The sequence below is a fragment of the Mandrillus leucophaeus genome, unplaced genomic scaffold (assembly GCF_000951045.1).
Source record: "Mandrillus leucophaeus isolate KB7577 unplaced genomic scaffold, Mleu.le_1.0 Scaffold116, whole genome shotgun sequence".
NCBI lineage: Eukaryota > Metazoa > Chordata > Mammalia > Primates > Cercopithecidae > Mandrillus > Mandrillus leucophaeus.
Window position 1 is genome coordinate 1,833,040 of NW_012099876.1, and position 18,463 is coordinate 1,851,502.

Genomic DNA, 18,463 nt, shown 5'->3' on the forward strand with positions numbered 1-18,463 from the left:
TATATGTTGCTTTCTACAAGAACAAATCTTGGAAAATCCTGAGGAATATATTTCTAACATTTTGGCATTTCTCCCAAAGATTATTAGTAGAATAGTCCAGGGGATGTCTCACAATCAAAATATTCAAAGGACCAGCTAAGAACTAGAAACTCTCTATAAGTCTGTGAATAGTGGAAGGAATAAGCAACACATTGAATATTTATGCAATGAAATACTACACACCAATAAAAAGAATTGAACTACGGATACATGCAAGATGGATGAACCTAAAATACATTATTTTGAGGGAAAAAAAGTGCCTAATTCTTTTGTGTTATGTGTTACGTGCTTATTTTTCTTTTAATCTAAAGTTTCTATTTAATAATTTTATCCCAAGGGTTTAAGCAAGTCTCACCTTGCTATCTGATAGTTTCCTTGTGTGATATGTAATTTTGAATTATGAGTTTATTTTAAGTGAGACTTTATCTATCGGAATCTTTAAGCCAGACTGAGGGTGTTTTCAAGAGCAGCTCTGCATATCCATTCCCCCCTCCCCCGCCCCACCATGTGTACATCCCGCCAACCCCATTAGCCCTTTTATGAGAATTGTTTTGGTTTAGGTCCTTTTGAGACTATGAAGCTACTGTAAATTCAAACTCCAAGTTGTGTGAGGTCAGACCATTGATTGTGATTTCTTAGGGAAGTCTATTATTTTTCAACACATAGACCAGGCTAAGACAGAAAAGGTTTCTTGAAGTGTCTGTGTTCTAGTGAGATTTTTTATTTCACCAAGGATGTAGCTGGGAATTTTATGTAGTATCAGTTCCAGCTTTCTAACTTGGCTATAGTCAAGGCTTTGCATCCTATACCTACATGGACAATAAAATGTACTCTCTCTGGTTACCTAAGGGAGCTGCTGCTCTCTCCACCACCACTGGTGGCAGTTCCGATATCAGGTCATATTTATTGACATCTTGATTTTTGGCTTTGTGAATTTTCTTACTCTCTTTTGAGCTCAGTTCCATCTTTAAAACGATACTGGTTGTATTTTAGTCAGCATTTCTAGTTTTTGTAGTGCGATGGTTTTCAAATAATCTATTTCACAATATCACTTTTCAAGTAAGTTTGAAAATGCTAGAAACTAAACTTATTCTTGGAGATTCACATGATCAGCCTATTAAAGCTCACCAATTTAAATATTACTCAATCATAAAACCCTTTTTGGTATATTATACACAAAGGCCTCCCTGACTTGGGTTTGGCCATAAATCACCACTTCATTTACATATTATGAATGAGGCAGTTGTCCGCCTCTGCCGCTAAGAATAATCACGGGCTGCTTTTTGAAGTCACTATCTTTTTTTTTTTTTTTAAACATAGGGTCTTGCTCTGTCATCCAGACTGGTGTGGAGAGGCATAATCACTGCTCACTGCAGCCTCAACCTCCCCAGGCTCAGGCAATCCTCCCTCCTCAGCTTCTCAAGTAGCTGGGACTTCAGGCAGGCACCACCATGCCCGGCTAATTTTTGTATCCCTTGTAGAGACGGAGTTTCATCATGTTGCCCAGGCTGGTCTCGCACTTTTGAGCTCAAACGATCCACCCACCTCGGCCTTCCAAAGTGCTGGGATCACAGGCGTGAGCCACTGTGCCCAGCCTACTGATTGGGATATCAAAGATATTGAAATGAGAAAAAGCTCATGGAAAGATTAGTAAGAAACTGTGCCTCCATCACTCCCGCATAAGAAAATGAGGGCAAGAATCTACCATGATGGCTTAGTAAAGACATTCTCCTTGAGATCAGTGCTAACCTCTGTTTCCACACACGTTGCTTAAAGGTTGCTTGTGTGTGCCCAAGGGGTCCCACACCCACCTCAGCCTCCGCAGCCCCAAATGTAGCCCTCCTGGTCACACATACCATCTACACCCTCAGCCCAGGTCAGGTTCCTTTTTATAAACTCATATAGCATTTGTTAACTTTTCCACTTGTAACTTGTTTCCTGCTAATATTCACCTTCCCAAGTAAAACACAAACTCCATGAAATGACAATTTTCAGTTTGAAAACTCTGGTACCTTGAAGAGCCACGGTGGTCAAGTCCAGCAGGAAGATCGCCAGCACTGAGACCATAGGTACTCTGTCCTCTCCTGCCATATGTGCATTTATACTATGTCCCAGGAGCTTACTCTATAGAAGGTCCTAGGCTTACAAAGGGGGGCAAGAAAAAGTCATTGTGGCACGAGATTGCTAGCTCTCAAGTTCCCTTTGTTCTTAAGCACACAGCAAGATTACACATCTCAGTCTTCCTTTCAGTTAGGCATGACCCTGTGACTAAGATCTCTCACAGGAAATGTGAACATAAATGACACATGCGCGGCAGCCTCGCTTTAAAATCTCTCAGCAATGTTCCTCCATCTCTTACTCCTGACTGACTGGGATGGAAATGATCACAGCCACCTTAGCAGTCACGTTTTGTTGTTGTTGTTTGTTTTAACATGGAGTCTCGCACTGTCGCAGAGGCTGGAGTGCAATGGCATGATCTCGGCTCACTGCAACCTCCGCCTCCCGAGTTCAAGCAATTCTCCTGCCTCAGCCTCCTGAGTAGTTGGGATTATAGGTACCTGCCACTACGGCTGGCTAATTTTTGTATTTTTAGTAGAGATAGGGTTTCACCACGTTACTAAGGCTGGTCTCGAACTCCTGACCTCAGGTGATCCACCTGCCTCGGCCTCCCAAAGTATTGGGATTACAGGTGTGAGCCACCATGCCCAGCCCAGCAGCCACATGTTAAACGGCAAAGCCTCCCTTGACCTTGAGGCCCAGAAAAACCTGCATAGGACAGAGCCTGCCTGGGATGCCTGGCCTGGCCTCTGTGAATCAGTAATACAATTCTTGTTCTTAAAGCCCCCGAGATTTGGGGGATCTGTTAGTACAGCCTGGGCTACTGTAACACAGTTATCAATATCAAGAAGCTCACGTGTTCTAAGAAAGAATTTCTATTATTGTGAAATATGTTCCAAAGAGCATTCAAGACTAGAGCAAAGCAGGAGGTTAAATTTGTAATTCAGTGTTGCTGGCTTGAAAGCTGCAAGTTTTGCTATAGGCAAGGATGAATAACCAAAGTCATCTAGGCAGACAGCATGAGACATTTTTCTCTGTACAGGCAAATAAGCATTCTGAGCCAGTATCTCTGAGGGCGGGCCTTGGTGGTATGCAGGTTTAATAACTGTCTTCTCACTACACACATCCCCCACCATCTTCCAGAAGACCAAAATCAAATCTCCATTGTTTCAGTCTCTGAGGGTGTTTCAAGGAGTCACCTTACCTCCTTGATGTTTTTCCACTATAGTGGTGGTGAGCGTTAGGTGAAGGGAGTTTTCTGAAAGCCCCAAGGACAAGGCCAATCCATAGTGTCTTGGGGGATTAGTAGCATCCTTTGCCATCTGGCTACCCCAAGACCTCAGGATAGAAGGAGACCCCAGAGGTTTCTGAAGGCAACACAGTGGCTGGAAGGGCCTTGGATCTTTGGACCCAGTCTTGGTTTTGTGCACTTTCCAGAGCAACTAAAAGGCACGTGGTCTGAGTTTCACCGAGTCAGGAAGGAAGAGAGAGAGAGAATGAATGAACAGACTAGATGGAGGATGGACACGAAGGAAAATTTTTTTTAACAAATTAATATTTTTTGCTGCCTAGGCAAATGGTTTTTGTGAAAACACTTGTATGAAAAGCAATACACCATTTGTTTTTACTTATTAATCACTATCATTAGGTTTTGATGCAAATGGGAATTTACAATAAAATGAAACAAATAGGATCGGGGATTATATACAATACTGTGATCAAGTGATTTGTGATTCAGGCAATGTACTACTTGAAACACGTATCTGGATTTCTCATTCCAATTGCTGCAGATGCTATTTAAGGAAGCAAAAAATACAGAAAGAAAAATAATTAGGTTCATTAGGCTAAGACTAATACAAATAATATAAACAACACATTTATAACATACCGCATTGCAAATAAGCAATGTTTTTAGTATAAAAATTGCATTTCCACAAACAGGCTAATAACAAATATGATTAAACTACTTCAGAAACACGTCAAAGTTGTATGAGTCACACATATATAGCGTCACAGTCTACATAAAGCTTTACTGAGAATAAGCCATGTGAAGGCCATGTCCTGGGCTGAAGCGATCAAAGGGCTTTTCAACTGAAGCTCTTGCTTCCGGAAAGCTGTTCAAAAAGCTGCCCCATCAGGTTCAGCAGGCTTGATGACTCCAAATTTGGCTTTTTAAGACAAGTTAAATCTCCTCCAGAGAATCAAAGTGTAGGACTGAGGTAAAGAGATATTACACAAGAAGGAACTTTTCTGTTGGCATAAGAGATTTGAATGAATTCTTCCAAAAATGCTGGTACATCTGACAGGATGGGTCAACCACGTATTTATAATTTAACTGACAGAAGTAACACTGCAACACCAAGATGAAAGACAGATAGCCTATTGACACGAGCAAGACAACCAATCTCCCTCTTCTTTCTCTCACTTCATGCTAAAGATTTTATGTTGAAATCTCCGGTTTACCCTATCTTTTCCACCTTTTCTTAAAATTTATTTTTCTCTGGACTTTTAATGTTTCCATCCTATAAAACAACATACCAGCTCCACTACTGATACATTTGGTAATAAAAAGTCACATGGTAAGTACTTGCCTTAAAAATGACTTTTATCATCTACCCCATAGGTGTTTTTACAGGATGCAGGTTCTGTAGACTGACATATTCCCAAATCATATCAGGATATCACAGCTGTCAACAAGGAATTTTGGCCATAAAAAGTCAAATTTTGGCTTTTTCCACGATCAAAAGCCAACTCAGCTGAAGCTTATCTATTTTCTACTATAGTAGTTATTTTGAATGTATACAGTCAAAGAGGCCTGTGGCTAACAGACAGGGATTCTATGCACAAGATGAGCTTGTAAGTATGTGCCCATGCAGTGCAAGGCCCTGTGAACCCAACAGGCCCGCACCTCATCCCATCCAATGACTATACTTCAAAGGGAAAGAAAGATGTGGATTGCCTGTATGGTGCTTCAGTATGAGATCTCTGAGCAAGCTGGGTTGGTTTAGCAGATCTAGCAAGAGATAAATAATAAGAGAAACCAACATAAAGGTAATCAGAAGTTTCAAACTTTCCTTTTAATTGAGGAAGAGGCACCCTGCTCCAACTCCCCAAACATAAAGCACTGCACATTCCCATTCCAAAACCAGTTACCTGCATTGCATTCACCTAATTTTAATTTACATAAAATACCATTCTGTGACTAAATAACTGGTATTGCAATAGAGGGAAGCATGATTTTAATTTTTTTTTTTAGATTTTAAAAATCAAAATCATGTTTCCATGCACTTGAGTTCTGGATCAAATATATTATCTATAGAAAAAACCCACAAACTCTTATAGAAATGTTCATATAATTTTAAGCTTAAATTATTTTAGGTTGACTTTTCTTCTTTAGTTTTCATTCATTAAGTATTGAAAACAAACCTAAAATATTCAAGTGGAAAGACATTAAATTAGTTATACTTATCACGTCACTTGGGAAAAAACCCATCTTTGCCATGATGTTAAAAAAGGGAAAATCAGGAAAAATGGTTCCCATAGATATTTAAAGTTTTAATGGGTCCTCTTCTCCAAGATGTTCTTTCCTCACCCTTCAATTTTTTTTTTTTAAAGTACTGCTGAGCAAGAAAATACATTTTCTGCCAGGCGTGGTGGCTCACGCCTGTAATCCCAGCATTTTGGGAGGCTGAGGCGGGTGGATCACCTGAGGTCAGGAGTTCAAGACCAGTCTGACCAACATGGCGAAACCGCATCTCTATTAAAAATACAAGATTAGCCAGGCACAGTGGCGCATGCCTGTAATCCCAGCTACCTGGGAGGCTGGGGCAGGAGAATCCCTTGAACTAGGGAGGCGGAGGTTGCAGTAAGCCAAGATTGTGCCATTGCAGTCTAGGCAACAAGAGTGAAACTCCAAAAAAAAAAAAAAAAAAAAAAAGAAAATATATTTTTCTAATTATATAATTAGATATTGGTCAAATATCCCTTATCCAAAATGTGTGGGACCAGAAGTGTTTCAAATATTTTTGGATTTGGGGATTTTTGTATATATATAAGGAGGTATCTTGGGAGTACACCCAAGTCTAAACACAAAATTCATTTATTTTTTATATACACCTTATATAACACAGCTTGAAGGTAATTTTAACCAATATTTTTAAGAATCTTGTGCATGGAACAAAGTTTTGATTGCACTGTAACTGCCACCTGTCAAATGAGGTCAGGTGTAAAGTTTTCTATTTCTGACAAAATGTTGAAACTCAAAAAGTTTAAGATTTTGGAGCATTTGGGGTTTTGGATTGTTGGATCAGGAATGTTCAACCTGTACTATTTGGGGTTCAGTTGGAAACTGGCTTTACATTTTTAAAAGCCAGTGTAGACTGTATTTCTGCCCTTCCTCCCCTCTAGTCAAATACTCCACTAAAAAAATGAATATTTCAGTTTGAGGGGGAGGCATTATATAGAAAAGCCAAACTATAAAATCATTCTTATTCCATAATACCTCTGAACCTGAGTTTACTGTTCTTTGAACACTCTGTTTCAGCTAATTATAAGAGAAAGAAATCCAGTGACACGAGGACAGGCAGGCCCTGCTCTGCTCTGATCCAGAAAAGCTTCCTGATGTCAGGGAGATGGAACTGCTACCATCAGAACCATGGCACTTTGGGTGAAGGTGTGTCAGCGACCAAGGGGGCAGGAAATGGGCAGTGACTAAGGCGGCAGGAAATAGGCAGGCACATGGTAAGGTTCTCCCAGCCCATCAGCCCAGGGATGGCCTTGAACTTGAAGCTGCACTACTGTCTGAAAAGCACAGTTACTGGTGACTCTTAACAAACTTCACCATACTGGGGAAGAAGACTGTCAAGTAACTGAATTGGAAAGATGAAAAAGAGCCATCTCTAAAAATTGATGCTGTCAGAACCACCACCTCCTTTGTGCAAGTCTTGCAACATCCTCATTCAACCACTGGAGGGCAGAGTTTCAGAACCTCCCCCACAGTGGGCTCCGTGCTCGCAGTTAATACAAGGAAAGGGTTATCTAAACAGCCAGATAGAAATATACTGCATGTTCCTTTCTAAAGATGACAGGAACTTTTAGAATTTCTTAAACCTGTACTCATTATTCTGCCTGGATCCAAGGGGCATAGAATCAACTTTAGGCATCTTTCATATGCTTGGAATCTAATTTCATGAATTTATTCTAACACATAAATCAGGTAAGAGAGAAGTAGATGGATAGATTTTTTCCAAAAGAAATTAGCCTCCCTGGGTACTTAAAGTAGACTGAGTATTGAGAGATTTACAAAGATATAATCTTTGGAAGATTACAGAAGATGGAAACAAAATCAAATCTTTCACTTTCAGGTACTGGAATTCATTAATTCTTTCACCAAAAGCACATCACCGAAGGAAAATCAGAAGTGGTTTTTTAGTTACTGTTACAGTAGTTCAAGACCCAGGGAACACCTTGAGATGAAAACAAAACAAAACAATATTCAACTTTTCTTCACAAGACTACTTTGTACTGGCAAGACTTAGAGGACTTCTGGCTTGAAAAAATATTGCTAAGAAAACTTAAAAACAACAACAACTACTACTACTACTATATTTTGGACAAAACAATTTTTTTTTAATCTGTCTTGTAAAATCCTTACTTCCTTTTGAGTCTCTGATGGCTACATTTCATTTGAGATGTTTGGCAGTCACGGCTTCATGGGTTATGGATACTGATTATCTAAACGCTTAGGTCAGAATAAACAAACACAGTTCATGTAAACCTGGCTGCTACTGGAGTCCTCTGACCAAGAGATAATTGTGAAGAGTGTGGAGAGCCTGAATGCCCATGGTGGAAAAGATGGAAAAATTATAGGTAAGAAATAAAACACAAGAGATTCAGACAGCTGGGATGACTTCTGAGCTGCTCTCTATACCTAAGACCCTTTCAATTTCTAGCTGTAAAAGATTTTTCATGCACTGTGGTGCCAGATGTTTCTTGCAATTTGAGAAAAATAAATACTTTACACAAGAAAAGGAAGCAAGGCTTCTACGCTACACTTTTGAGGATGCTCAGGAGCCAAGGCTCCTGCTTGGCTTTCATTTCACAGGGCCTGCAGCCTTGTCTCTAGAAGGTGCTAATTAGGGCTGGAAGTGGCCTCCTCTGGTCAAGACTCTCTGACCCCCAAGTAAATGAACTTGTTACCATCCCAGTCCCCAAACAGATCCCAACATCACGTTTGTTTTTCTATATCCTGATTGTCACACCTGAAAGACTCTCCTTAGTATACACGAGGCTTACTGCCATGAGACCAAATGACTAGAGAGCATCTTTTAAGAGAGAAGCTTGCTCATTCAGGAAAAATTAAGGATTTGGTACAAACTGCAGGCCAGAGGAAAGCTGACATATTGTTTTGGTGTGTATTCTTGAAAACGTGTCACTAAATCTACAGTCCCTTGTCAGCATGCTGACTTTTACGCTGCCTCAAGGAGTCTTCCACCACCTCTGTGTCAGCTGGGCAGGGCTTCTCAGAGATGCCTTCTTCAGCCTCCTCAGGCTCTACTTCCTCCCGGGTCACACTGTCCTCTCCTGGGGGCCCCTGGTCATTGGCCTCACTTCTCTCCTCATCCACACCAGCAGCCAGGTTGTCCTCCTCCTCTTCTTCCTCTGCTTCATCCTCGTCGCCAAGATCTTCTTTCTCTTCTTCATCATCTACAAGGCTGTCTTTGTTTTCTTCTTCATTTGAATCATCTTTTTCCTCCTCTGCATCCTGCAACTGTTCAGCCCTATGAGCCTCCTCTGACCTCCCATTCTGCTCTGTGGAGGGAAGAAAGAGGAATATCCTCTGAATAAACAATGGTAATTCAGTAATCAATTGAATGTGTTTAGCTGTGAAATAAAAATAGAGGGTAAGTGACAGTTTTTTCTATCTTGAAGCTATGGTCACAGAGGACAGATTCTCTGGTTGGCATCCTAGCCCCATTTAGGGCTTCTCCATCTGTCTCTGGAGATTTCATGGACCATAATGACTTCAGCAGGGCATGTGGGCAGCAAGGGCAAAATTTCCTTTACGCTCTGTATATTGTGTCTTGTAGAAAGCTCAGTGACTCTATCGGTCATGGTGATTGGTTCAGAGACGTGACAAGCTAAGCCACTCAAAGTACTCCCCAGGAGTTCTGGGTCAGAGTCAGGAGAAAAAGCCTCTTTTTCTTCAGGGATTTTTAAACAGAGAAAGTGTGCAAGGACTGTCAACAGCTCTTATGAATAAGCCACACAGAAAGAGAAACCTAACATCACTCGGGCCATGCTTGAAGCTAGAATGTCCCTGGGCTTTTCAGTTATGTGAGCTAATAAATTTTCATTTGTTTTCCTAAAATGTTTGATATTGGGTTTCTATTACTTTTAAGAATTCTAAGAATCATATTTTCAAATTATCTATGGAAGTCTCAAAGCCTCAAAAACTTCAAGAACTAAAAAGAAACATGAGCTTATTTAAACTCCCACATAAAATTCAACAATTACAAAGTCTCATGAACATCTTTATGCAGTCTCAGAAATAGTCTGGAATAAAGACATGCAAATCCAGGGGCACCTGGCCCCAGAAGAAGTGTGCAGCAGTGCAGTGATTTGGGAAAACTGCTTTTAAAGGACTTAGGAGAGTTACTAGCACACAGCAGACTCAATATATATTGAGTTTCCCTTCTTCCCTTCTAGTTCTAGTTAGAATAAAGGAAAATATGATACTGATTAATGAAGTGCACACACTTAAAAAGAAAAAGCAATTGCCAAAATGAAATATTTCCTAATTTAAGAAAGGGAGAAAAATAATTTTTGTTCAAATCTACCTAGAAAACATATTTTAAGAAATCTGGTAGTGATGATTTGCTCACCTAGTAAATCACAGAGAAAACCCACTATCTATATGAGCACAAAAAGGCACACCACAGAATTCCAAAAACACTCTAGAACACAGGAGCTTGTGGTACTTACCAGAACGCTCAGATAAATGCCTTGGAAGTGGCACATAGAAACATTCTGATATTACCACCAAGACCTGGAGGGAAAAAAGTGATTTTGCAGTGAATAGATAGGACATTTATTACCAAAGGGCCTCAAAATTAGGCCTTGCTTCTATAATCAGATATTCTTAGACTAATAATTAGCAGCCAGTCAAAAGTCTTCACAAGAGACAAGGATATAATTAAGAATTTCCTACTTTTCAAATGTGATATAATTCAGGAAAATATTAATTTAGAAAGTGGTCACAAAGCCAAAAGTCTACAGAGAACCCACTATAAATAGATGAACCAAGTAGGTGTAAGAGGACAGACACTATGAATCAAGTCTTTTTAAATACACTATTCTGGACAACCAAACCACTCTTTATACAGGCTGTCCCTCACCAATGGGTAACCCGTGATTGAGTGGAAGAACATTTCACAAATATTACAGCCAGCTGTGGGTGGGGAAGGACTGAGGATGACTTTGAAGGAGGGGGCGTTTAATGCCCTGGGCAGTCAGGAGAGAACAGCAGCACCGCCTGGCTGCTCTAAGCTAAACCAAGTTGGATTTCCATGGGGGGATCTTGGATCCAGAGAAAGCCCTGAATGCCAAACTGAGGAGACCCAGGAGGTGGGGCAATGAGTTGCAGGAAGGCTTGGTGGGTTGGGGAACAATAAGCTGTAAGCCATTAAATCAATTTGAACAACGACGAGAAAAAAACATTCATTCTGAAATGATTCCAGTTTGAAAACCTTACCTTTTAATGTGATAGTTGTATGTTTACTGGCTATTCCAGGACACATTTTTTTTCTGACTTGTCTTTTTTATTTATAATTGACACACAGTAACTATATATACGGATGGGGTACAATGTGATGTTTCAATGCATGTATATACAGTATAATGATCAAATCAGGTTAATTACCATATCCAGCACCTTAATTTATCCTACTCTTCTATTCTGGAAAATTGTACATTCAACAATTTTATCTCAGGTTTAGTCTATCTAACTTAGTCATTTAATTTTGACTCAGTTGGTGAGGTTACCAAAAAAAAAAAAAAATTAGATCCTAGCTTTCCAACAGACATGTCATCCTTCAAGGAGTCTGGGCCATTCAGAGCCAGCCTCAGGCAGCTTTGACCCTCAGTATACCTTTACCCTGGCATGCTACATAAATATTCCCTATGTGGCTAAGATATGAAAACAATTGAGAAACACTTCTGTATCATCCTAGAAGTTAACAAAAATGTCATTCTGGAATAGATGATTTAAAATGGGATAAGAATGCAGCTGTTTCAAATTGTATAACTCTCACAAAACAGAAGTTGAAAGTACATAAGAAATTAAACGTTACTAAAGGCAAAAATTCTAGCAGTTGCGTGTTTACTTTAATATACTTAACAGTTATAGAAAAGGCATTGTATGTGTGTGTGTATATATATAGAGAGAGAGGGGTTTTTTTGTGTTTTTTTTTTCTTGGGAGACAGGGTCTAGTTCTGTCACCCAGGCTGGAGTATAGTGGCAAGATTATGGCTCACAGCAGCCTCGAACTCCTGGGCTCAAGTGATCCTCCCACCTCAGCCTCCCAAGTAGCTGGGCCTACAGCTGTGTGCCACAATGCAAGGCTAATTTTTGTATTTTTTGTAGAGACAGGGTTTTACCATGTTGCCCAGGCTGGTCTCAAACTCCTGGGCTCAAATGATCCACCTGCCTCGGGCTCCCAGAGTGTCAAGATTACAGGCCTCAGCCACTGTGCCCAGCCTAAAACAGGCACTTTGAACATAGATACGTGTTTGTTATTTTTTTGGAAACTTATTAACAATTAATGTATGAATCTTTTTAAATTTATGATTCGTATGCTTTGAAATTATTATTATTTTGTTAAAAAAGTTAATAATATTTTGTTAAAGTTATTTTCTTATTAAGGAAGGGTAGTCTATCTCACTTAATCACTCGAACAGGCTAGAATCACTCTCTCCTTACTTCAGGCCAAGCCTCCAATAACCTTTCTGCACTGATTATCTGAATCTAGGTTTCCAAAGGAATCCAAGGTGTAGGCAGGCAGGCCTGACTCAATTTCATGGACTTGAAGTCAACATCGAAAATAATATTCTAAAACTCTAAGCATTTTCAGTAGTCTCCCAACAAGTTCACACACAACCTACATTCCCTATAACTCCATCATTGACTCGCCTGGGACCTCATACCGTTCCCCCTACAAGAACCTCACACTACGGTAGCCCCAAAACAGACTGCTAGAAAAATCTAGCATCAGACAACAGATGGGAGAAGCACAGACAATCACATTCTATTTATATCCAGTGTTGAATCCCTTTAGATGAGAGCAATGGGGACATGTTAATTAGCAAAAAGATTAATGCAACAGAACAGAACATACCCAGGACCTAATGAAGGACATATACAGATATCTAAGTAAGCCCCATTCCTATCCCTGAAGTTAACATCAGGATCCAAGTTTCAAAGATAAGCCATGATATGTATTAAGTATGTTCATGGAAAAGTCAAATCGAGCCTCTTTGGCCTCTTGGAGTTATCACTTACTATAAGTCAATTGTTAACATTTTAAGCTTATTTTTACAAAGAACTTGCTGAAGAGTCAAAATTCATTATAAAATATAAGGATAGACTTTAAGATAATCTTACCTTGAAGTCTGTTCTTTGACATAAATTTTTAGTAATGGTCAATTATTCCCATTACAGTGTTTAGGAACTATGTGATTAGTATACAGTATAAAGGATTTTTAAAATTTTTTGGTTTAGTTAGGGTTTAAAATGCAGTCAAACTAATCAAGATTAGGTTAAGAGAAAGAAAAAAATAATAAAAAGTACAACATGCTAAACATTTATAGTTGCCTATATAGTTAGATAAATCAATTTATTATTCAACTCTTGCCTGAAATACCTGGGGAGAAAATACACAGATAAATACTGCATACTGATTTTCATGCCCAAAGAATAACTGTGTTGTTTTAACTACATTATCTATCTCAGGAAAACCAGAGTGTATGCATAAGCAGCTAGTCAGGATTAGTTTAACTGGAGGATAAGAACAACACCACCAAAAATCTTGCATCTACCCAAGGAACAAATTCAAAACATTGGCCTTATCACTACAGTGTTCTAATTAAGTAGGCAACGTGTGAAATCACAGCTGACTCAGTTGTCGTAGAAACTATCAATTCAAGTACGGTCTCTCTCTTTTTTTTTTAATCACTGTCTATAGTCTAGGCAGTACACATCTTCAAAATACTTAAAGGATAAGATTAGAAGATAAGAATTTAATAAATTTTCTATTATATCTCACATTACCATTGAAAGCAGTCTCAAACAAGCAAATGCTATTTAACTACTTAGATTACACAAAATACTATTTTTTATGTGGTTTTTCTTTCTTGGTTGCCTTTTACTTGTACATGAAATCCATTTTGCCTTAAAGATAGAAAAAGGTTTGGTATTATCTCTTACCAGACCCATAAAAAGGCCAAAAACCAAGGTGGCTATGACGAAAAAGACATAAGAACACCAAGCAGGAATTCCAAGGGTCACTGTGAAATAGTTGTGAAGATGCTGGAATCAGAAGAAAAAAAATATTAATTTTTAAGAGAACCAAAAATATTTCAATCTCCCTCTCTAGCTGTTGTTTTTACATACATAGGTTTATATATCTAAATGATTCTTAAAGAACAAGTCAATTTTATAATATTGGGAAACACAGTAGTAATCAAAGTCATTACTAAAAAAAAAAGTTATACCTGCTTAGAGGTCATAATCTGGATAGAATGCTGGTAGAATCATTGTGATAGTCCTTTCTTCCACCATGATGGATGCTTTTGGCCCTCCTCCCCTAATAATTATATACATCTCAATGTTTACTTATAATAGGGCATTCATTAAAAAATTAAACTGTTTGGGCCTCTGACTTTTTAGTAAAACTAAATTATGACTTACAGAACGTCAACCATTTAAAATGTCTCCATACCTCTTTTTTCTAATCAGACTCTCATTGCTCTACACCCATTCATCCTTTCAAAGTTTAGTAAATTACCAGAAAACATAAAATGTAACAGTAGACAGAAGAATCAGTTTTTCTGGTTAATTTATTATAAGTAAATGAGATTCCAGCAGTCTTTGAATAGTGTACATCCCTTCATGCTTACTGTTCCCTAAGACTCTATTTGACGACAAACACTCTAAAAATAAGGGACATAATCATAGCTAGAAATTATTTACATGCTAAATCATACAGAAATTAACAGATATGAACTTGCTATTTCAAAGTCAAAACATCAAAGTCTACTTAGATGTAGAGTTGCAGGAGCCATGCTTCCTCACAATGACTCAGTCTTTGGTTTAAGATTCTGACAGCTTCAAAAATGGCCATTAACTAAAATTCGAGCACAGGATGATATGGCTCCAAATATCATCAGCAAGCAAGGTAATGACAATGACTTGCCTAGAACCAGTAAGGTTGATGAAAATGAGTCCAAGTTTCTATTTTAATTTCCTATTTCTCAAAATCTAAATCACTCCCATTGGTTTCTTAGCTTACGTCAATGCAATTAACATATTTTATTCTGGCTTAATTTGGAATGATAAATAAACAAAGAAAAAAGCTTGTAAACTGATTTAGCATAATCTGAAATATCTCTCCACAATTTCTTATTCAGCAGAAGAGATAGAACTAAAGACTCAGCAAGTATTTTAAACACTGACACATGGAATCAAAGTGTTCAATCAGTATTTGTTGAATAAGGAAAAGATGCATCAAATGCCTGAGCTATTTATTCATAGGAAAGGCAAACACACTCTCAAACTGTAAAGCTGGCATCTGTCCTCTGTTGATGGCACTGGTCATCAGTGTGTGTTTAACCAGGACAACTGCTTATTAAAGAGTAACTTGGCTGGACACGGTGGGTGACTTACGCCTGTAATCCCAGCACTTTGGGGTGCTGAGGTGGGCGGATCACGAGGTCAGGAGTTCGAGACCAGCCTGACCAATATGGTGAAACCCTGTCTCTACTAAAAATACAAAAATTAGCTGGGCATAGTGGCATATGCCTGTAATCCTAGCTACTCAGGGGACTGAGGCAGGAGAATCGCTTGAACTCAGGAGGCGGAGGTTGCAGTGGGCTGAGACTGTACCACTGCACTACAGCCTGGGCGACAGAGCAAGACTTCATCTCGAAAAAAAAAAAAAGATAACTTAGCATTTTACAACTCAGCAAGCAAAAGGCATATTTCAGATATCAAAACATCGTTTCATTCAAACTCTTTTCAATGGAAGTTTTAAAATTTACTGTATAGCTTCCTACTTTAGAAAATACTATGTATTAAACTTATGCTTTTCTCGGGGGACTCAGTATTATCAAGATTAAACCCTAAAATGTGCCAAAGAATTAGAAGATGGTCAAAGTCAATCTGCCTCTGTGCCAACCCATGAATGTATTCTAGAACTTGCTTTATAAGTATCTGCTGATTTATCTTACTCATATGGTTAGGAAAAATAATGTGCAGTTTTAAGTCCTTCTATACAGTATCTCATGCCCTTTCTGCAAAATAAATGATTAATGCAACTCTCAAGAAACTTTCTACATTACTTTTTAATTTCATTAAATCATTTGCTTTTGAAGCATTGCATTCTGACTCGAACACTTAGTACTTTCAAAACATCCTCTTATTTTAATAAGCTGCACTTCAGTTTTCTTGTATCAACTTCCTTTTTAAAGGGATTTCAGTTTCTTGGAGAAACTCTGCCATCTTCTGGTCTTTTAGGTCATTATTAGTAACGATTCATTAATCAGGTTGTACTTTCACAAGTACAGATATAAATATTTACCTGTTTACTTTGAGTCTACAACGGCTTTAAAGCCCCTTATAAGTGTTAGGATTAATGGTAACATGTCCTTGAAGTTTTGCTTTATATATGTTTCCAAAGGAATAGCTTATTAAATAAAATCCAATTCAGTTTTAGATCATTGTGTTTCTGTTTCTTTAATTACTAGGCAAAGTGACAGTTTTCACTTGTGGAAAATACTGATCCTTGTTCAATATTATACGTGCTTACCACAAGGAAATATCCCATGCTGTTCACGGAAAATGCACAAAAATGTAACCTGATGGGCATGATACCTTATACTATTGTACTAGATGAAAAAGAAAGTATCTTACTCCGGCCGGGCGCGGTGGCTCACACCTGTAATCTGAGCACTTTGGGAGGCCGAGGCGGGTGAATCACGAGGTCAGGAGTTCGAGACCAGCCTGGCCAATATGGTGAAACTCCATCTCTAACAAAAATACAAAAAATTAGCCAGGCATGGTGGTGTGCGCCTGTAGTCCCACCTATTTGGGAGACTAGGGCAGGAGAATTGCTTGGACCTAGGAGGTGGAGGTTGCAGTGAGTTGAGATTGCCCCACTGCACTCCAGCCTGGGTGACAGAGCAAGACTCTGTCTCAAAAAAAAAAAAAAAAGTATCTTACTCTGTTCACTGAAAATGCACTAAAATGTCATCTGATGGGCATGATATCTTATACTACCATAGTACACGATTAAGTTAGAGCTAATTTTGGCCACATGCATATTTGAGTGAGAAGATGAAATTAAAACATCTTTACAACAGAATAAATGAGAAGAGCATTCTAATCAGTGGTCAGATAGACTTAAGGAAGACAGCCAAGCCAAGGCCTCCATGTATCTGAGGTAGAGCCTTCCCTCCCCAGAAAGGCAAGCACTCCCGCTGGAAGTCTAAACTGCTGCAGGTTGGATTAAATACTGCTTAGTCACACCCACTCACTCGTTCAGCCCAGTGTTGCAGAGTCTCATTCAAACCTACGCTGGCCCTGAAGGACAGAGAGCCTTTGGATTTAGAGTCCACCCGTGTCATAGGATATACTCTCTGAGGAGTTCTGGAACAAGCCCTTTAACTCTTTCAGACACAGATCAGAATCCCCAAAGTATCTTCCTTGCAAAGAAACAGCTAGAAAAGACTCTTCAATCATGGTCAACGTTTCACTTCTTTCATGCTTTAGCTCTCAGCACTTGTAACAAAACATAACCTCGCAGCCTCTTGTAGGATCTATGAGAGGTACCTTACAGATGTGCACCACTGTCACTATAACATTCTACAAAACATCCTAAACATTTTTATACGAAAAAAACATTGAGAAGAGACACGCTATGTAAATCACAGAGGAATGTTTTCAAGTTAAAATACACTTTGTTTTTCTGTAGTCTAAATGTTCATAGCTTTTAATTCTTATCATCAGATATTTTAAATAAAGCCTTAAGTCTTCTGTCACGTCATTCTAATAAAAAGGAAGGTAGCACCCATCACACAGATTGTCCTCCCAAGGATGTAGCACATCTTATTTTAGCTAAAATGTGCCATATGCCTACATCCTCTCAAAACAACAGTAACATTTAGGAGAGGGAAGTTACATCCTATATTATCAGTGAACAGCAGAGATTCACCAAATCCAATAAAAAATGCTTTAAATACATTTAAATGCTAAACCTAGTTAGCAAAAGCATATACAGGTTGAGTATCCCTTATCCCAAATGCTTGGGACCAGACATGCTTCAGATTTCTGATTTTTTTAGATTTCTGCATTACACTTACCAGGTGAGCATCACAAATCCAAAAATCGGAAATCCAAAATGCTCCAGTGAGCATTTCCTTTAAGTGTCATGTTGGTTCTCCAACAGTTTCAGATGATGGAGCATTTTGGATTTTGGATTTTTGGATTTGCAGATGCTCAACCTATATGCTGAGCAACTGCCACGGCACCCTATTTTAAGCCTGCTATCAGCACTGGCTAAAAAATTAACAAAAGTAAAAGTATTCCATGTTGTCTATAAAGAGAAGGGAAAAGTAAAATAATAAAGACAACAATGATTAATAAATACAACTAACAAAAAGCAATTATCAAGCACATAACTAGGTACCAGTTTCTGCACTAAGTGCTCAAAGGGTTCTAGGAACAAGTCTATGCCAGGAAAAAAATAAAAATAAAAGGATTCAGGGGCCTAGACACAAGGTGTGAAACAATGTGTTTCTGAAAGAGAAGGATAGTGCCACTCTGTAGCATTGTAGCCAACTGTGAAAAAAGGAAAGACAGAAGGCTGGACGGTCTCTCTCCACACATGTGCCACACACAAAACCCAAGGACTTCTAATCCTAACTCTGCCACCAGATTTGGTAGTGATGCTTCCTGACGTTCAATCTCCTGCACACTGCCTTCATGATATTTACCTCACCTTGTACCATCCATTAGAGTATTAACATTTTTCATTTAGTCACTTTAAGTTGTATACAATTTTAAAGAAATTTTATGTTGCTACTATAATATAAA

General features: G+C 38.7%; 1 protein-coding gene across 4 annotated transcripts in view; it reads right to left on the reverse strand.

The window, feature by feature from the left end:
• Nucleotides 1-3,634: 3,634 nt before the first annotated feature.
• Nucleotides 3,635-18,463, reverse strand: part of TMX4 (thioredoxin-related transmembrane protein 4) — a 43,941-nt gene continuing 29,112 nt past the window's right edge. For all 4 annotated transcript variants that reach the window (XM_011998582.1, XM_011998566.1, XM_011998574.1 and 1 more), the window contains 3 exons: nt 13,580-13,681; nt 10,081-10,144; nt 3,635-8,907 (listed from right to left, as the gene is read on the reverse strand). In XM_011998582.1, coding sequence (XP_011853972.1) covers nt 8,537-8,907; nt 10,081-10,144; nt 13,580-13,681 — 537 coding nt within the window. In that variant the 3' untranslated portion in view covers nt 3,635-8,536. The remainder of the gene's footprint in view (nt 8,908-10,080; nt 10,145-13,579; nt 13,682-18,463) is intronic.